The following is a 20839-nucleotide window of genomic DNA, read 5'->3' as shown; positions in this document are numbered from 1 at the left end:
GAGGAGGAGGCTACCTGGGTGGTGGGGTAGTTTAATACAGACAACAAGGTGGGCTACCTGGGTGGTGGTAGTTTGAACATGGATTCAGACAACAAGGTAGGCTACAGGGTGGTGGTGGTAGTTTGAACATGGATACAGACCTGCGTACCTGGGTGGTGGTAGTTTGAGGGAGGAGGAGGAGGAGGCTGCGCGTGGAGGAGGAATGACACTGGAACTGCACTAGAGACACACAGCTGCTCTATACATCTCCATACACATTTATGGAGAAAGAAATAAGCAGCAGCAGCAGCTTTGTCCAAATGACGTTTTCTCATATGGCATTTGAGATGCCATATGACGGTGTCTCCTCTTTTCTTTCCCTCTCTCAGTTCTACCTGCACAACCACCTGTCCTTCATCCTGTACTACCACAAGGAGAAGCTGGAGGAGGGAGATGACCACAACTACAGGGTGGTGCGCTTCGAGGTGGTGCCCCAGAGCGTCAAGATAGAGGGTAGGTTCACAGGGTGGTGCGCTTTGAGGTGGTGCCCCAGAGCGTCTAGATAGAGGGTAGGTTCACAGGGTGGTGCGCTTCGAGGTTGTGCCCCAGAGCGGGCCTTGATGCCGTCGTAGTGACTGTTTTTACACTTGCTGAAAATATCCGATCTACAAGCCCACAATGCGTCGCGACGCGTTGTGAGCTTGTAGATCGGCTATTTTCAGCATACAACCAAGTGTAAAATGACTTATACTGGATCTCTTGTCCACTAGTCCCTTCCTAACATTTTAGTCTAGTTTTTATTTGTTGGACGAAATTGTCAGTATATTTAGTCATAGTTTTCATTTAGTTTGCATTTAGTTTTCGTCGGTGGAAAAAGGTTTAGACGAGGAACATTTTTCGTCTTAGTTTTAGTCGACAAAATCAACACTGGGCGGCAGTGGCTCAGCGGTAGAGTGGCCGGATGGGAACCGCAAGGTTGCCAGTTCGAACCCTGTGGGCTCCCCCAGAGTTAGTGTCGAAGTGTCCTTGAGCAAGACTCTGAACCCCTAATTGCTCCTGATGTGCTGGTTGGTGCCTTGCATGGTTTCCGCCGCCATCGGTGTATGAATGTGTGTGTGAATGGGTTAATGTAATGCATGTAATGCACAATCTCTGTAAAGCGCCTTGGATAAAGGCACTATATAAATGCACCATTTGCCTTTTAACACTGCTCGACGCCTGCCTTGGTTTCCATCTCTAAGTTCTTGCCGTGTTCTCCTCAGACCTGAAACCTAATGAACAGGACAAGACCTGCACTCTGCCCGAGGTCAGCGGTTCTGTCCCCCAGGAGATCGACCCCGCCAAGGAGAACCAACTCCTCTTTACCTACTCTGTCCGCTGGGAGGTGAGTCACCACTCATGAATGATTGGGAGGTGAGTGACCACTCATGAATGAATGGGAGGTGAGTGACTGGGAGGTGAGTGACTGGTCATGAATGAAGTGCATTTTGTATAGCAGCTTTTTCCAAGTGCTCAAATCGCTTTTCCAACGGTTCATTCATTCATACATTGGGAGGTGAAGGTTCATTCATTCATACATTGGGAGGTGAAGGTTCATTCATTCATACATTGGGATGTGAAGGTTCATTCATTCATACATTGGGAGGTGAAGGTTCATTCATTCATACATTGGGAGGTGAAGGTCCATTCATTCATACATTGGGAGGTGAAGGTTCATTCATTCATACATTGGGAGGTGAAGGTTCATTCATTCATACATTGGGAGGTGAAGGTTCATTCATTCATACATTGGGAGGTGAAGGTCCATTCATTCATACATTGGGAGGTGAAGGTTCATTCATTCATACATTGGGAGGTGAAGGTTCATTCATTCATACATTGGGAGGTGAAGGTCCATTCATTCATACATTGGGAGGTGAAGGTCCATTCATTCATACATTGGGAGGTGAAGGTTCATTCATTCATACATTGGGAGGTGAAGGTTCATTCATTCATACATTGGGAGGTGAAGGTTCATTCATTCATTCATTGGGAGGTGTAGGTTCATTCATTCATACATTGGGAGGTGAAGGTTCATTCATTCATACATTGGGAGGTGAAGGTTCATTCATTCATACATTGGGAGGTGAAGGTTCATTCATTCATACATTGGGAGGTGAAGGTTCATTCATTCATTCATTGGGAGGTGTAGGTTCATTCATTCATACATTGGGAGGTGTAGGTTCATTCATTCATACATTGGGAGGTGAAGGTTCATTCATTCATACATTGGGAGGTGAAGGTTCATTCATTCATACATTGGGAGGTGAAGGTTCATTCATTCATACATTGGGAGGTGAAGGTTCATTCATTCATACATTGGGAGGTGAAGGTTCATTCATTCATACATTGGGAGGTGAAGGTTCATTCATTCATACATTGGGAGGTGAAGGTCCATTCATTCATACATTGGGAGGTGAAGGTTCATTCATACATTGGGAGGTGAAGGTTCATTCATGCATACATTGGGAGGTGAAGGTTCATTCATTCATACATTGGGAGGTGAAGGTTCATTCATTCATACATTGGGAGGTGAAGGTTCATTCATTCATACATTGGGAGGTGAAGGTCCATTCATTCATACATTGGGAGGTGAAGGTCCATTCATTCATACATTGGGAGGTGAAGGTCCATTCATTCATACATTGGGAGGTGAAGGTTCATTCATTCATACATTGGGAGGTGAAGGTTCATTCATTCATACATTGGGAGGTGAAGGTTCATTCATTGGGAGGTGAAGGTTCATTCATTCATACATTGGGAGGTGAAGGTTCATTCATTCATACATTGGGAGGTGAAGGTTCATTCATTCATACATTGGGAGGTGAAGGTTCCTTCATTCATACATTGGGAGGTGAAGGTCCATTCATTCATACATTGGGAGGGGAAGGTCCATTCATTCATACATTGGGAGGTGAAGGTTCATTCATTCATACATTGGGAGGTGAAGGTCCATTCATTCATACATTGGGAGGGGAAGGTTCCTTCATTCATACATTGGGATGTGAAGGTTCATTCATTCATACATTGGGAGGTGAAGGTTCATTCATTCATACATTGGGAGGTAAGGTTCATTCATTCATACATTGGGATGTGAAGGTTCATTCATTCATACATTGGGAGGTGAAGGTTCATTCATTCATACATTGGGAGGTGAAGGTTCCTTCATTCATACATTGGGAGGTGAAGGTCCATTCATTCATACATTGGGAGGGGAAGGTCCATTCATTCATACATTGGGAGGGGAAGGTTCCTTCAGTCATACATTGGGAGGTGAAGGTTCATTCATTCATACATTGGGAGGTGAAGGTTCATTCATTCATACATTGGGATGTGAAGATTCATTCATTCATACATTGGGAGGTGAAGGTTCATTCATTCATACATTGGGATGTGAAGGTTCATTCATTCATACATTGGGAGGTGAAGGTTCATTCATTCATACATTGGGAGGTAAGGTTCATTCATTCATACATTGGGAGGTGAAGGTTCATTCATTCATACATTGGGAGGTGAAGCGGTGAACAGTCGATGCCAGCGTCCTCACATCCTAGCCTGGCTAATAAGCCAGACTAATATCACACAACACTGTCGCGGTATATCAGTCTGGGCTGGCTCCACTTGGATTTCATTTCCCGGGGGGCGGGTTCAAACATTTTCTCTTTGACACAATTGGTCAGAGCTACTGTCAGTCAAAAGTCTCAAGCATTGAACGTCACTGTACCAAAGCCCGCCCATATTGCATACCGTGTCCCGATTGGTCCGACCTGTTCTCGATTGTAGGAAAGAGGCGTGCTACTGAGCCTCGCCAGACCGAAATCCGCTGGTAGGCAACTTTTTTTTGCCAACGGCTGATTCGGTCTGGTTTATTAACCAGGCTACTCACATCCCACATTCACACATTCACACACCAATGGTGGCGAGCTTTTGATTGATTGATTGATGTATTAACAGATTGGAGAATTACAGTACATTTCAAGCACAACTCAATACAAAACTGTTATTTTGTGATTTCTTCTTATGATTGTGTTAAAATGGAGTTTAAAGTTACAATGGGTTTGTATAGGAAGGGCAGCTAAAATGAATATCACATATCTAAATACTGGTGCCTGGACCACTGAGCCATGGCCCAGGCCGCCAAAAGTGTTTTTGAAAGTGAAATATCCCTTCAATGCAGAGGCCATTCAGTATTTTAGCTGTGACGTGAGCGCCCCCTCCTGAGATACTTCCGGGTCCTACTTTTGTGTCGCTTTTGTGTCCCCATAGAGTTATACTGTGACGCTCCGTCGGACTAAATCTGAGACGAAAACAACCACGAAAGTCTCATTTTACCGCTTTCCTCGCAACAACAAAGCTGCGCTGCTCTCCCAAATCTGGCTGTGACAGGCCGTCTGCCCCACACTGAATACTATCGCCATTTTATTTCATTGTGTCAACTAAATCCTCATGCAAACTAGATTCAACATACTCAAGCCTGCACACATTCTAAATATGCCCCCGAAATATTTTACTGAGCAAATGCACTGTTACCACCTTCAATAATAATGATAATAATAGTCTTTATTGTCTCCACATCATATATATTTTTTGTCATGGACACTTGTACAAAACATTAATAATTCTACTCGAGTTGGAAGCATTAAGACCCATTTTAACCCTCAATGGCTTCCTTTCTGAAAAATAACGTCATTGTAAAAAGATTCACGCGTTTAGATATTCTATTTACAATGAGATGCGGACGGGAGCTGGTGCCACTTGGACACGGACGTAACGTAGCACTACAAAATGACGTCGGACTTAAATACTGAATTGCACTAATCCCTGTGCCCCCCCCTCCCCCGTACAGGAGAGCCAGGTGAAGTGGGCTTCCCGCTGGGACACCTACTTGACCATGAGCGATGTCCAGATCCACTGGTTCTCCATCGTCAACTCTGTGGTGGTGGTCTTCTTCCTGTCTGGTAGGTACACCACTCTGCTCCACCCAACCCCACCCAGTCACAGACACACAGCTCCCCTCTACAGTCACAGACACACACAGCTCCCCTCTACAGTCACACACAGCTCCCCTCTACAATCACAGACACACAGCTCCCCTCTACAGTCACAGACACACAGCTCCCCTCTACAGTCACACACAGCTCCCCTCTACAGTCACAGACACACAGCTCCCCTCTACAGTCACAGACACACAGCTCCCCTCTACCGTCACACACAGCTCCCCTCTACAGTCACAGACACACACAGCTCCCCTCTACAGTCACAGACACACACAGCTCCCCTCTACAGTCACACACAGCTCCCCTCTACAGTCACAGACACACACACAGCTCCCCTCTACAGTCACACACACACAGCTCCCCTCTACAATCACAGACACACAGCTCCCCTCTACAGTCACAGACACACACAGCTCCCCTCTACAGTCACACACAGCTCCCTCTACAGTCACAGACACACACAGCTCCCCTCTACAGTCACAGACACACACAGCTCCCCTCTACAGTCACAGACACACACAGCTCCCCTCTACAGTCACAGACACACACAGCTCCCCTCTACAGTCACACACAGCTCCCTCTACAGTCACAGACACACACAGCTCCCCTCTACAGTCACAGACACACACAGCTCCCCTCTACAGTCACACACAGCTCCCTCTACAGTCACAGACACACACAGCTCCCCTCTACAGTCACAGACACACACAGCTCCCCTCTACAGTCACAGACACACACAGCTCCCCTCTACAGTCACAGACACACACACAGCTCCCCTCTACAGTCACAGACACACACAGCTCCCCTCTACAGTCACAGACACACACAGCTCCCCTCTACAGTCACAGACACACACAGCTCCCCTCTACAGTCACAGACACACACAGCTCCCCTCTACAGTCACAGACACACACAGCTCCCCTCTACAGTCACAGACACACACAGCTCCCCTCTACAGTCACAGACACACACAGCTCCCCTCTACAGACACAGACACACACAGCTCCCCTCTACAGTCACAGACACACACAGCTCCCCTCTACAGACACAGACACACACAGCTCCCCTCTACAGACACAGACACACACAGCTCCCCTCTACAGTCACAGACACACACAGCTCCCCTCTACAGTCACAGACACACACAGCTCCCCTCTACAGACACAGACACACACAGCTCCCCTCTACAGTCACAGACACACACAGCTTCCCTCTACAGACACAGACACACACAGCTCCCCTCTACAGTCACAGACACACACAGCTCCCCTCTACAGTCACAGACACACACAGCTCCCCTCTACAGACACAGACACACACAGCTCCCCTCTACAGTCACAGACACACACAGCTCCCCTCTACAGACACAGACACACACAGCTCCCCTCTACAGACACAGACACACACAGCTCCCCTCTACAGTCACAGACACACACAGCTTCCCTCTACAGACACAGACACACACAGCTCCCCTCTACAGACACAGACACACACAGCTCCCCTCTACAGTCACAGACACACACAGCTCCCCTCTACAGTCACAGACACACACAGCTCCCCTCTACAGACAGACACACACAGCTCCCCTCTACAGTCACAGACACACACAGCTCCCCTCTACAGTCACAGACACACACAGCTCCCCTCTACAGACACAGACACACACAGCTCCCCTCTACAGACACAGACACACACAGCTCCCCTCTACAGTCACAGACACACAGCTCCCCTCTACAGTCACAGACACACACAGCTCCCCTCTACAGACACACACAGCTCCCCTCTACAGTCACAGACACACACAGCTCCCCTCTACAGTCACAGACACACACAGCTCCCCTCTACAGTCACAGACACACACAGCTCCCCTCTACAGTCACAGACACACACAGCTCCCCTCTACAGACACAGACACACACAGCTCCCCTCTACAGTCACAGACACACACAGCTTCCCTCTACAGACACAGACACACACAGCTCCCCTCTACAGTCACAGACACACACAGCTCCCCTCTACAGTCACAGACACACACAGCTCCCCTCTACAGACACAGACACACACAGCTCCCCTCTACAGTCACAGACACACACAGCTCCCCTCTACAGACACAGACACACACAGCTCCCCTCTACAGACACAGACACACACAGCTCCCCTCTACAGTCACAGACACACACAGCTTCCCTCTACAGTCACAGACACACACAGCTCCCCTCTACAGTCACAGACACACAGCTCCCCTCTACAGTCACAGACACACACAGCTCCCCTCTACAGTCACACACACACACACAGCTCCCCTCTACAGTCACAGACACACACAGCTCCCCTCTACAGTCACACACAGCTCCCCTCTACAGTCACAGACACACACAGCTCCCCTCTACAGTCACACACAGCTCCCCTCTACAGTCACAGACACACACAGCTCCCCTCTACAGTCACACACAGCTCCCCTCTACAGTCACAGACACACACAGCTCCCCTCTACAGACACACACAGCTCCCCTCTACAGTCACAGACACACACAGCTCCCCTCTACAGTCACAGACACACACAGCTCCCCTCTACAGTCACAGACACACACAGCTCCCCTCTACAGACACACACAGCTCCCCTCTACAGTCACAGACACACACAGCTCCCCTCTACAGACAGACACACACAGCTCCCCTCTACAGTCACAGACACACACAGCTCCCCTCTACAGTCACAGACACACACAGCTCCCCTCTACAGTCACACACAGCTCCCCTCTACAGTCACAGACACACACAGCTCCCCTCTACAGTGCACTACTGAAAGTGAGACTAATTTCTCTCCAAAAGCACTTGAATGTGATGGAATATGAGTAAAGCTCATATTTCACATCACATACCATAATTCACTAGCCCCCCTTTATTTGTTAATCGATTTTTTTATTTCAATAAATCGATTCATATCGTATTTTGAGCTGAGATCAGATTCTAAAAATGTCTTCTACATCCTGACAGTTTTCTGAAAAAGCTATGTTTCTATGTCAGTCGTTCTTCGATTTTTCAAAAATAGCAGACCTACAAGCTCGTAGCCTACGAGCTTGTAGGTCTGCTATTTTTCAATAGCTAAAGCATAACATAATGCTAACACCAAAAGGGGTTCCCGCCTAAAATGGGTTAATATCTATATAGGATATATCGTTACAGGCCTACCTCCTACTGTACATACTGTATGTCACTGAGCGCTGGTTCTTGTCTCTGTCAGGTATTCTGAGCATGATCATCATCAGGACCTTGAGGAAGGACATCGCCAACTACAACAGAGAAGACGACATTGTAAGAAAACGCAGTTTCTTTGCATGTTGTGTAGCGAAGGCTGTAACGCAATACATGGTACACTTCTGCATGTAGTCAACCAGGCCTGCAGTAGGCTATGCACTGGACACATGTCTTCTGCATGTAGTCAACCAGGCCTGCAGTAGGCTATGCACTGGACACATGTCTTCTGCATGTAGTCAACCAGGCCTGCAGTAGGCTATGCACTGGACACATGTCTTCTGAATCTAGTCAACCAGGCCTGCAGTAGGCTATGCACTGGACACATGTCTTCTGCATGTAGTCAACCAGGCCTGCAGTAGGCTATGCACTGGACACATGTCTTCTGAATCTAGTCAACCAGGCCTGCAGTAGGCTATGCACTGGACACATGTCTTCTGCATGTAGTCAACCAGGCCTGCAGTAGGCTATGCACTGGACACATGTCTTCTGAATCTAGTCAACCAGGCCTGCAGTAGGCTATGCACTGGACACATGTCTTCTAAATCTATAGTCAACCAGGCCTGCAGTAGGCTATGCACTGGACACATGTCTTCTACATCTATAGTCAACCAGGCCTGCAGTAGGCTATGCACTGGACACATGTCTTCTAAATCTATAGTCAACCAGGCCTGCAGTAGGCTATGCACTGGACACATGTCTTCTAAATCTATAGTCAACCAGGCCTGCAGTAGGCTATGCACTGGACACATGTCTTCTACATCTATAGTCAACCAGGCCTGCAGTAGGCTATGCACTGGACACATGTCTTCTAAATCTATAGTCAACCAGGCCTGCAGTAGGCTATGCACTGGACACATGTCTTCTACATCTATAGTCAACCAGGCCTGCAGTAGGCTATGCACTGGACACATGTCTTCTACATCTATAGTCAACCAGGCCTGCAGTAGGCTATGCACTGGACACATGTCTTCTGAATCTATAGTCAACCAGGCCTGCAGTAGGCTATGCACTGGACACATGTCTTCTACATCTATAGTCAACCAGGCCTGCAGTAGGCTATGCACTGGACACATGTCTTCTAAATCTATAGTCAACCAGGCCTGCAGTAGGCTATGCTCTGGACACATGTCTTCTGAATCTAGTCAACCAGGCCTGCAGTAGGCTATGCACTGGACACATGTCTTCTGAATCTAGTCAACCAGGCCTGCAGTAGGCTATGCACTGGACACATGTCTTCTGAATCTAGTCAACCAGGCCTGCAGTAGGCTATGCACTGGACACATGTCTTCTAAATCTAGTCAACCAGGCCTGCAGTAGGCTATGCACTGGACACATGTCTTCTGAATCTAGTCAACCAGGCCTGCAGTAGGCTATGCACTGGACACATGTCTTCTAAATCTAGTCAACCAGGCCTGCAGTAGGCTATGCACTGGACACATGTCTTCTACATCTAGTCAACCAGGCCTGCAGTAGGCTATGCACTGGACACATGTCTTCTGCATGTAGTCAACCAGGCCTGCAGTAGGCTATGCACTGGACACATGTCTTCTGAATCTAGTCAACCAGGCCTGCAGTAGGCTATGCACTGGACACATGTCTTCTGCATGTAGTCAACCAGGCCTGCAGTAGGCTATGCACTGGACACATGTCTTCTGAATCTAGTCAACCAGGCCTGCAGTAGGCTATGCACTGGACACATGTCTTCTGCATGTAGTCAACCAGGCCTGCAGTAGGCTATGCACTGGACACATGTCTTCTGAATCTATAGTCTACCAGGCCTGCAGTAGGCTATGCACTGGACACATGTCTTCTACATCTAGTCAACCAGGCCTGCAGCACGCTATGCACTGGACACATGTCTTCTACATCTATAGTCAACCAGGCCTGCAGCAGGCTATGCACTGGACACATGTCTTCTACATCTATAGTCAACCAGGCCTGCAGTAGGCTATGCACTGGACACATGTCTTCTACATCTAGTCAACCAGGCCTGCAGCAGGCTATGCACTGGACACATGTCTTCTACATCTATAGTCAACCAGGCCTGCAGTAGGCTATGCACTGGACACATGTCTTCTAAATCTATAGTCAACCAGGCCTGCAGTAGGCTATGCACTGGACACCTGTCTTCTAAATCTATAGTCAACCAGGCCTGCAGTAGGCTATGCACTGGACACATGTCTTCTAAATCTAGTCAACCAGGCCTGCAGTAGGCTATGCACTGGACACATGTCTTCTGAATCTAGTCAACCAGGCCTGCAGTAGGCTATGCACTGGACACATGTCTTCTGAATCTAGTCAACCAGGCCTGCAGTAGGCTATGCACTGGACACATGTCTTCTGAATCTAGTCAACCAGGCCTGCAGTAGGCTATGCACTGGACACATGTCTTCTGAATCTAGTCAACCAGGCCTGCAGTAGGCTATGCACTGGACACATGTCTTCTAAATCTATAGTCAACCAGGCCTGCAGTAGGCTGTGCACTGGACACATGTCTTCTGAATCTATAGTCAACCAGGCCTGCAGTAGGCTATGCACTGGACACATGTCTTCTGAATCTAGTCAACCAGGCCTGCAGTAGGCTATGCACTGGACACATGTCTTCTAAATCTAGTCAACCAGGCCTGCAGTAGGCTATGCACTGGACACATGTCTTCTACATCTAGTCAACCAGGCCTGCAGTAGGCTATGCACTGGACACATGTCTTCTAAATCTAGTCAACCAGGCCTGCAGTAGGCTATGCACTGGACACATGTCTTCTGAATCTAGTCAACCAGGCCTGCAGTAGGCTATGCACTGGACACATGTCTTCTGAATCTAGTCAACCAGGCCTGCAGTAGGCTATGCACTGGACACATGTCTTCTGAATCTAGTCAACCAGGCCTGCAGTAGGCTATGCACTGGACACATGTCTTCTAAATCTATAGTCAACCAGGCCTGCAGTAGGCTGTGCACTGGACACATGTCTTCTGAATCTATAGTCAACCAGGCCTGCAGTAGGCTATGCACTGGACACATGTCTTCTGAATCTAGTCAACCAGGCCTGCAGTAGGCTATGCACTGGACACATGTCTTCTAAATCTAGTCAACCAGGCCTGCAGTAGGCTATGCACTGGACACATGTCTTCTAAATCTAGTCAACCAGGCCTGCAGTAGGCTATGCACTGGACACATGTCTTCTAAATCTATAGTCAACCAGGCCTGCAGTAGGCTATGCACTGGACACATGTCTTCTAAATCTATAGTCAACCAGGCCTGCAGTAGGCTATGCACTGGACACATGTCTTCTAAATCTAGTCAACCAGGCCTGCAGTAGGCTATGCACTGGACACATGTCTTCTGAATCTAGTCAACCAGGCCTGCAGTAGGCTATGCACTGGACACATGTCTTCTAAATCTAGTCAACCAGGCCTGCAGTAGGCTATGCACTGGACACATGTCTTCTGAATCTAGTCAACCAGGCCTGCAGTAGGCTATGCACTGGACACATGTCTTCTAAATCTAGTCAACCAGGCCTGCAGTAGGCTATGCACTGGACACATGTCTTCTAAATCTATAGTCAACCAGGCCTGCAGTAGGCTATGCACTGGACACATGTCTTCTAAATCTATAGTCAACCAGGCCTGCAGTAGGCTATGCACTGGACACATGTCTTCTAAATCTAGTCAACCAGGCCTGCAGTAGGCTATGCACTGGACACATGTCTTCTGAATCTAGTCAACCAGGCCTGCAGTAGGCTATGCACTGGACACATGTCTTCTAAATCTAGTCAACCAGGCCTGCAGTAGGCTATGCACTGGACACATGTCTTCTGAATCTAGTCAACCAGGCCTGCAGTAGGCTATGCACTGGACACATGTCTTCTAAATCTAGTCAACCAGGCCTGCAGTAGGCTATGCACTGGACACATGTCTTCTGAATCTAGTCAACCAGGCCTGCAGTAGGCTATGCACTGGACACATGTCTTCTAAATCTATAGTCAACCAGGCCTGCAGTAGGCTATGCACTGGACACATGTCTTCTAAATCTAGTCTACCAGGCCTGCGGTAGGCTATGCACTGGACACATGTCTTCTGAATCTAGTCAACCAGGCCTGCAGTAGGCTATGCACTGGACACATGTCTTCTAAATCTAGTCTACCAGGCCTGCAGTAGGCTATGCACTGGACACATGTCTTCTAAATCTAGTCAACCAGGCCTGCAGTAGGCTATACACTGGACACATGTCTTCTAAATCTAGTCAACCAGGCCTGCAGTAGGCTATGCACTGGACACATGTCTTCTAAATCTATAGTCAACCAGGCCTGCAGTAGGCTATGCACTGGACACATGTCTTCTAAATCTATAGTCAACCAGGCCTGCAGTAGGCTATGCACTGGACACATGTCTTCTAAATCTATAGTCAACCAGGCCTGCAGTAGGCTATGCACTGGACACATGTCTTCTAAATCTAGTCAACCAGGCCTGCAGTAGGCTATGCACTGGACACATGTCTTCTAAATCTAGTCAACCAGGACAAAATGTGCATGACATAATTTCAATAAACTAGAGATACGAGGGAACGTTAAGAGAAAGTAACCAACACAAACAACTTTAACGACCGTCCGACGGTCATTTCATGTAATGCACGGTATAAGACTACGGTGATCAGTTGTATTGCATCACCTGGGTGGGTCAGTCGTGTAACTTTCCCCACGTTAAGCTGTGTATGTGTTCAACAACACAGCCATGACGTTAAGCTTTGTATGTGTTCAACAACACAGCCATGACGTTAAGCTTTGTATGTGTTCAACAACACATCCATGACGTTAAGCTGTGTGTGTGTTCAACAACACAGCCATGACGTTAAGCTGTGTGTGTGTTCAACAACACAGCCATGACGTTAAGCTGTGTGTGTGTTCAACAACACAGCCATGACGTTAAGCTTTGTATGTGTTCAACAACACAGCCATGACGTTAAGCTGTGTGTGTGTGTTCAACAACACAGCCATGACGTTAAGCTGTGTGTGTGTTCAACAACACAGCCATGACGTTAAGCTGTGTGTGTGTGTTCAACAACACAGCCATGACGTTAAGCTGTGTATGTGTTCAACAACACAGCCATGACGTTAAGCTGTGTGTGTGTTCAACAACACAGCCATGACGTTAAGCTGTGTGTGTGTTCAACAACACAGCCATGACGTTAAGCTGTGTGTGTGTTCAACAACACAGCCATGACGTTAAGCCGTGTGTGTGTTCAACAACACAGCCATGACGTTAAGCTGTGTATGTGTTCAACAACACAGCCATGACGTTAAGCCGTGTGTGTGTTCAACAACACAGCCATGACGTTAAGCCGTGTGTGTGTTCAACAACACAGCCATGACGTTAAGCTGTGTGTGTGTTCAACAACACAGCCATGACGTTAAGCTGTGTGTGTGTTCAACAACACAGCCATGACGTTAAGCCGTGTGTGTGTTCAACAACACAGCCATGACGTTAAGCTGTGTGTGTGTTCAACAACACAGCCATGACGTTAAGCCGTGTGTATGTGTTCAACAACACAGCCATGACGTTAAGCCGTGTATGTTTTCAACAACACAGCCATGACGTTAAGCTGTGTATGTGTTCAACAACACAGCCATGCAAAAATAACACTTGACAGCTATGAGGTGACGAAACGGTTGCTAAACTATGATAAATAGAGGATCCGGGCACTCAAAGTTAAAAACGAGGAAAGCCTTTATTGAATTGACAAGGTCTTCTTGTCACCTTGTTGGTCGAAACATTTTAACTTTGAGTGCCCGGATCCTTCTCTTTTTATCTATGTCTTGATCCCGTGTTTGATCCGTGTGAGCACCTTTTTATCATGATCACGTTTTGCTGTCTGTGTTGAGCACCTGGTTAGTTCCTCTTTGTCTCTGGTTGCTAAACTATATTGAATTGGCATTGTGGACAGTGGCTTTATGGGGTGGCGTTCAGCGAAGGGGCTAATGGTACCGTTGTCCTCCTCTCTCACCCAGGAGGACACCATGGAGGAGTCGGGATGGAAGAACGTCCACGGAGACGTCTTCAGGCCGCCCCAGTATCCCATGATCCTCAGCTCCCTGCTGGGCTCTGGCATCCAGCTGTTCTGCATGATCCTCATCGTCATCTGTGAGTCACTGGAGTAGGAGCGACCATTCAAGTCCACTATTCAACTAGTCGACTAGTAAATCCACTAGTCAACCAACCTTGTTGGTACTAGTTGACTAGTTGATAAGAAAAAAAAGTGTTTTACTTTTTTTTTCTCCCTGTTTTTGTAGGCCTCAAGATCAGCTATAAATAAAATGGTAGATTATAGCCACCAATGTACACCGTTTTTAAATGTACAAATACTTATTTTTTTTCCCATAATAGTAATAGGTAGTTAAACAACTAGTCGACTAGTAAACTAGTAAAAATCACTAGAAATGAAAGTCCTAAACGGGTTCCGACCCCATCATGATGTAAAATGTCTTTGACCGCTGCCCGTGTTCACGTGTTGCGTTCTGTGTCTTTGACCGCTGCCCGTGTTCACGTGTTGCGTTCTGTGTCTTTGACCGCTGCCCTGTGTTCACGTGTTGCGTTCTGTGTCTTTGACCGCTGCCCGTGTTCACGTGTTGCGTTCTGTGTCTTTGACCGCTGCCCTGTGTTCACGTGTTGCGTTCTGTGTCTTTGACCGCTGCCCGTGTTCACGTGTTGCGTTCTGTGTCTTTGACCGCTGCCCGTGTTCACGTGTTGCGTTCTGTGTCTTTGACCGCTGCCCGTGTTCACGTGTTGCGTTCTGTGTCTTTGACCGCTGCCCGTGTTCACGTGTTGCGTTCTGTGTCTTTGACCGCTGCCCGTGTTCACGTGTTGCGTTCTGTGTCTTTGACGTCTGCCCGTGTTCACGTGTTGCGTTCTGTGTCTTTGACCGCTGCCCGTGTTCACGTGTTGCGTTCTGTGTCTTTGACCGCTGCCCGTGTTCACGTGTTGCGTTCTGTGTCTTTGACCGCTGCCCGTGTTCACGTGTTGCGTTCTGTGTCTTTGACCGCTGCCCGTGTTCACGTGTTGCGTTCTGTGTCTTTGACCGCTGCCCGTGTTCACGTGTTGCGTTCTGTGTCTTTGACCGCTGCCCGTGTTCACGTGTTGTGTTCTGTGTCTTTGACCGCTGCCCGTGTTCACGTGTTGCGTTCTGTGTCTTTGACCGCTGCCCGTGTTCACGTGTTGCATTCTGTGTCTTTGACCGCTGCCCGTGTTCACGTGTTGCGTTCTGTGTCTTTGACCGCTGCCCGTGTTCACGTGTTGCGTTCTGTGTCTTTGACCGCTGCCCGTGTTCACGTGTTGCGTTCTGTGTCTTTGACCGCTGCCCGTGTTCACGTGTTGCGTTCTGTGTCTTTGACCGCTGCCCGTGTTCACGTGTTGCGTTCTGTGTCTTTGACCGCTGCCCGTGTTCACGTGTTGCGTTCTGTGTCTTTGACCGCTGCCTGTGTTCACGTGTTGCGTTCTGTGTCTTTGACCGCTGCCCGTGTTCACGTGTTGCGTTCTGTGTCTTTGACCGCTGCCCGTGTTCACGTGTTGCGTTCTGTGTCTTTGACCGCTGCCCGTGTTCACGTGTTGCGTTCTGTGTCTTTGACCGCTGCCCGTGTTCACGTGTTGTGTTCTGTGTCTTTGACTGCTGCCCGTGTTCACGTGTTGCGTTCTGTGTCTTTGACCGCTGCCCGTGTTCACGTGTTGCGTTCTGTGTCTTTGACCGCTGCCCGTGTTCACGTGTTGCGTTCTGTGTCTTTGACCGCTGCCCGTGTTCACGTGTTGCGTTCTGTGTCTTTGACCGCTGCCCGTGTTCACGTGTTGCGTTCTGTGTCTTTGACCGCTGCCCGTGTTCACGTGTTGCGTTCTGTGTCTTTGACCGCTGCCCGTGTTCACGTGTTGCGTTCTGTGTCTTTGACCGCTGCCCGTGTTCACGTGTTGCGTTCTGTGTCTTTGACCGCTGCCCGCGTTCACGTGTTGCGTTCTGTGTCTTTGACCGCTGCCCGTGTTCACGTGTTGCGTTCTGTGTCTTTGACCGCTGCCCGTGTTCACGTGTTGCGTTCTGTGTCTTTGACCGCTGCCCGTGTTCACGTGTTGCGTTCTGTGTCTTTGACCGCTGCCCGTGTTCACGTGTTACGTTCTGTGTCTTTGACCGCTGCCCGTGTTCCCGTGTTGCGTTCTGTGTCTTTGACTGCTGCCCGTGTTCACGTGTTGCGTTCTGTGTCTTTGACCGCTGCCCGTGTTCACGTGTTGCGTTCTGTGTCTTTGACCGCTGCCCGTGTTCACGTGTTGCGTTCTGTGTCTTTGACTGCTGCCCGTGTTCACGTGTTGCGTTCTGTGTCTTTGACCGCTGCCCGTGTTCACGTGTTGCGTTCTGTGTCTTTGACCGCTGCCCGTGTTCACGTGTTGCGTTCTGTGTCTTTGACCGCTGCCCGTGTTCACGTGTTGCGTTCTGTGTCTTTGACCGCTGCCTGTGTTGCGTTCTGTGTCTTTGACCGCTGCCTGTGTTGCGTTCTGTGTCTTTGACCGCTGCCCGTGTTCACGTGTTGCGTTCTGTGTCTTTGACCGCTGCCCGTGTTGCGTTCTGTGTCTTTGACCGCTGCCCGTGTTCACGTGTTGCGTTCTGTGTCTTTGACCGCTGCCCGTGTTCACGTGTTGCATTCTGTGTCTTTGACCGCTGCCCGTGTTCACGTGTTGCGTTCTGTGTCTTTGACCGCTGCCCGTGTTCACGTGTTGCGTTCTGTGTCTTTGACCGCTGCCCGTGTTCACGTGTTGTGTTCTGTGTCTTTGACTGCTGCCCGTGTTCACGTGTTGCGTTCTGTGTCTTTGACCGCTGCCCGTGTTCACGTGTTGCGTTCTGTGTCTTTGACCGCTGCCCGTGTTCACGTGTTGCGTTCTGTGTCTTTGACCGCTGCCCGTGTTCACGTGTTGCGTTCTGTGTCTTTGACCGCTGCCCGTGTTCACGTGTTGCGTTCTGTGTCTTTGACCGCTGCCCGTGTTCACGTGTTGCGTTCTGTGTCTTTGACTGCTGCCCGTGTTCACGTGTTGTGTTCTGTGTCTTTGACCGCTGCCCGTGTTCACGTGTTGCGTTCTGTGTCTTTGACCGCTGCCCGTGTTCACGTGTTGCGTTCTGTGTCTTTGACCGCTGCCCGTGTTGCGTTCTGTGTCTTTGACCGCTGCCCGTGTTCACGTGTTGCGTTCTGTGTCTTTGACCGCTGCCCGTGTTCACGTGTTGCGTTCTGTGTCTTTGACCGCTGCCCGTGTTCACGTGTTGCGTTCTGTGTCTTTGACCGCTGCCCGTGTTCACGTTGTTGCGCTCTGTGTCTTTGACCGCTGCCCGTGTTCACGTGTTGCGTTCTTTGTCTTTGACCGCTGCCCGTGTTCACGTGTTGCGTTCTGTGTCTTTGACCGCTGCCCGTGTTCACGTTGTTGCGTTCTGTGTCTTTGACCGCTGCCCGTGTTCACGTGTTGCGTTCTGTGTCTTTGACCGCTGCCCGTGTTCACGTGTTGCGTTCTGTGTCTTTGACCGCTGCCCGTGTTCACGTGTTGCGTTCTGTGTCTTTGACCGCTGCCCGTGTTCACGTGTTGCGTTCTGTGTCTTTGACCGCTGCCCGTGTTCACGTGTTGCGTTCTGTCTTTGACCGCTGCCTGTGTTCACGTGTTGCGTTCTGTGTCTTTGACCGCTGCCTGTGTTCACGTGTTGCGTTCTGTGTCTTTGACCGCTGCCCTGTGTTCACGTGTTGCGTTCTGTGTCTTTGACCGCTGCCCGTGTTCACGTGTTGCGTTCTGTGTCTTTGACCGCTGCCCGTGTTCACGTGTTGCGTTCTGTGTCTTTGACCGCTGCCCGTGTTCACGTGTTGCGTTCTGTGTCTTTGACCGCTGCCCGTGTTCACGTGTTACGTTCTGTGTCTTTGACCGCTGCCCGTGTTCACGTGTTGCGTTCTGTGTCTTTGACCGCTGCCCGTGTTCACGTGTTGCGTTCTGTGTCTTTGACCGCTGCCCGTGTTCACGTGTTGCGTTCTGTGTCTTTGACCGCTGCCCGTGTTCACGTGTTGCGTTCTGTGTCTTTGACCGCTGCCCGTGTTCACGTGTTGCGTTCTGTGTCTTTGACCACTGCCTGTGTTCACGTGTTGCGTTCTGTGTCTTTGACCGCTGCCCGTGTTCACGTGTTGCGTTCTGTGTCTTTGACCGCTGCCCGTGTTCACGTGTTGCGTTCTGTGTCTTTGACCGCTGCCCGTGTTCACGTGTTGCGTTCTGTGTCTTTGACCGCTGCCCGTGTTCACGTGTTGCGTTCTGTGTCTTTGACCGCTGCCCGTGTTCACGTGTTGCGTTCTGTGTCTTTGACCGCTGCCCGTGTTCACGTGTTACGTTCTGTGTCTTTGACCGCTGCCCGTGTTCACGTGTTGCGTTCTGTGTCTTTGACCGCTGCCCGTGTTCACGTGTTGCGTTCTGTGTCTTTGACCGCTGCCCGTGTTCACGTGTTGCGTTCTGTGTCTTTGACCGCTGCCCGTGTTCACGTGTTGCGTTCTGTGTCTTTGACCACTGCCTGTGTTCACGTGTTGTGTTCTGTGTCTTTGACCGCTGCCCGTGTTCACGTGTTGCGTTCTGTGTCTTTGACCGCTGCCCGTGTTCACGTGTTGCGTTCTGTGTCTTTGACCGCTGCCCGTGTTCACGTGTTACGTTCTGTGTCTTTGACCGCTGCCCGTGTTCACGTGTTGCGTTCTGTGTCTTTGACCGCTGCCCGTGTTCACGTGTTGCGTTCTGTGTCTTTGACCGCTGCCCTTGTTCACGTGTTGCGTTCTGTGTCTTTGACCGCTGCCCGTGTTCACGTGTTGCGTTCTGTGTCTTTGACCACTGCCTGTGTTCACGTGTTGTGTTCTGTGTCTTTGACCGCTGCCCGTGTTCACGTGTTGCGTTCTGTGTCTTTGACCGCTGCCCGTGTTCACGTGTTGCGTTCTGTGTCTTTGACCGCTGCCCGTGTTCACGTGTTGCGTTCTGTGTCTTTGACCGCTGCCCGTGTTCACGTGTTGCGTTCTGTGTCTTTGACCGCTGCCCGTGTTCACGTGTTGCGTTCTGTGTCTTTGACCGCTGCCCGTGTTCACGTGTTACATTCTGTGTCTTTGACCGCTGCCCGTGTTCACGTGTTGCGTTCTGTGTCTTTGACCGCTGCCCGTGTTCACGTGTTGCGTTCTGTGTCTTTGACCGCTGCCCGTGTTCACGTGTTGCGTTCTGTGTCTTTGACCGCTGCCCGTGTTCACGTGTTGCGTTCTGTGTCTTTGACCACTGCCTGTGTTCACGTGTTGTGTTCTGTGTCTTTGACCGCTGCCCGTGTTCACGTGTTGCGTTCTGTGTCTTTGACCGCTGCCCGTGTTCACGTGTTGCGTTCTGTGTCTTTGACCGCTGCCCGTGTTCACGTGTTGCGTTCTGTGTCTTTGACCGCTGCCCGTGTTCACGTGTTGCGTTCTGTGTCTTTGACCGCTGCCCGTGTTCACGTGTTGCGTTCTGTGTCTCTCTGCAGTCGTGGCCATGTTGGGGATGTTGTCTCCGTCCAGCAGAGGAGCTCTGATGACCACCTCATGCTTCCTCTTCATGTTCATGGGGTGAGGAGCAACATTCATGTCTTTAACACATTTAGACCTGAGTTCCATTCTACAAATATCTTCTAAAACATGACAGTTTTACAATTTCGTCAACAGATAAAAACTAGAGTAAAATGTTAGGAAGGGACTAGTGGACAAGAGATCCAGTATAAGTAAAAGACAAGTCATTTTACACCTGGTTGCATGCTGAAAATAGCAGATCTACAAGCTCACAACGTGTCGTGTTGCGACGCATTGTGAGCTTGTAGATCGGCTATTTTCCGCAAGTGTAAAATCAGCCATTATGACGGCCTGCCAAAACACTTTTTTGTCGACTTAATCACCTGTAGATTTAGTCGACTAAAACAAGACTAACACTAATACATTCCAGGTGACTAAAATGTGACTAAAACTAAGTAAAAAACCTTTCAAGAGACTATGACTAAAACTAAAATTGAAATTTGCTGCCAAAAACGACACTGGTTGTGTTTCTCCCACAGTGTTTTCGGAGGCTACTTTGCCGGCAGACTTTACCGCACACTGAAAGGCCATCGATGGAAGAAGGGGGCATTTTGTGTGAGTTGGTAATAAATAACGTTTCTTTGTGACCGCCGTGCTCTGACTCCTGGGGCGTTCTGTTGATGCGTCGCACACACCAAGAACTGCTTTAGTTTGTATTCTTGCATAGTGAATAATAGACGTCTATTATTCACTACTAGACCTTTACGTGCCCGTCAGCTACCAGCCTACTTGGGAACGATGCAACTTGGGAACCTAATAATACCTTGTCATAGCACCCATTTTAACTGTCTGTGCCCCACATGGAGATCTCTGTATCTGTCTGTCTGTGTCCCACATGGAGATCTCTGTATCTGTCTGTCTGTGTCCCACATGGAGATCTCTGTATCTGTCTGTCTGTGTCCCACATGGAGATCTCTGTATCTGTCTGTCTGTGTCCCACATGGAGATCTCTGTATC

General features: G+C 49.3%; 1 protein-coding gene across 1 annotated transcript in view; it reads left to right on the top strand.

Moving 5' to 3' along the window:
- The window catches only part of tm9sf4 (transmembrane 9 superfamily protein member 4), a gene marked incomplete at its 3' end in the record, with an annotated part of 53201 nt that overhangs the window by 19477 nt on the left and 12885 nt on the right, over window positions 1-20839 (top strand). Inside the window, exons 6-12 of the mRNA XM_079531525.1 lie at window positions 369-492; window positions 1242-1363; window positions 4865-4976; window positions 8260-8330; window positions 14276-14408; window positions 19801-19882; window positions 20362-20437. Coding sequence (XP_079387651.1) covers window positions 369-492; window positions 1242-1363; window positions 4865-4976; window positions 8260-8330; window positions 14276-14408; window positions 19801-19882; window positions 20362-20437 — 720 coding nt within the window. The remainder of the gene's footprint in view (window positions 1-368; window positions 493-1241; window positions 1364-4864; window positions 4977-8259; window positions 8331-14275; window positions 14409-19800; window positions 19883-20361; window positions 20438-20839) is intronic.

The sequence above is a fragment of the Electrona antarctica genome (genome assembly GCF_951216825.1).
Source record: "Electrona antarctica genome assembly, contig: SUPER_2_unloc_1, whole genome shotgun sequence".
Taxonomy (NCBI): Eukaryota; Metazoa; Chordata; class Actinopteri; order Myctophiformes; family Myctophidae; genus Electrona; species Electrona antarctica.
Note: the sequence above shows the minus strand (reverse complement) of the source record. Positions and strands in the feature narration are given on the sequence as shown.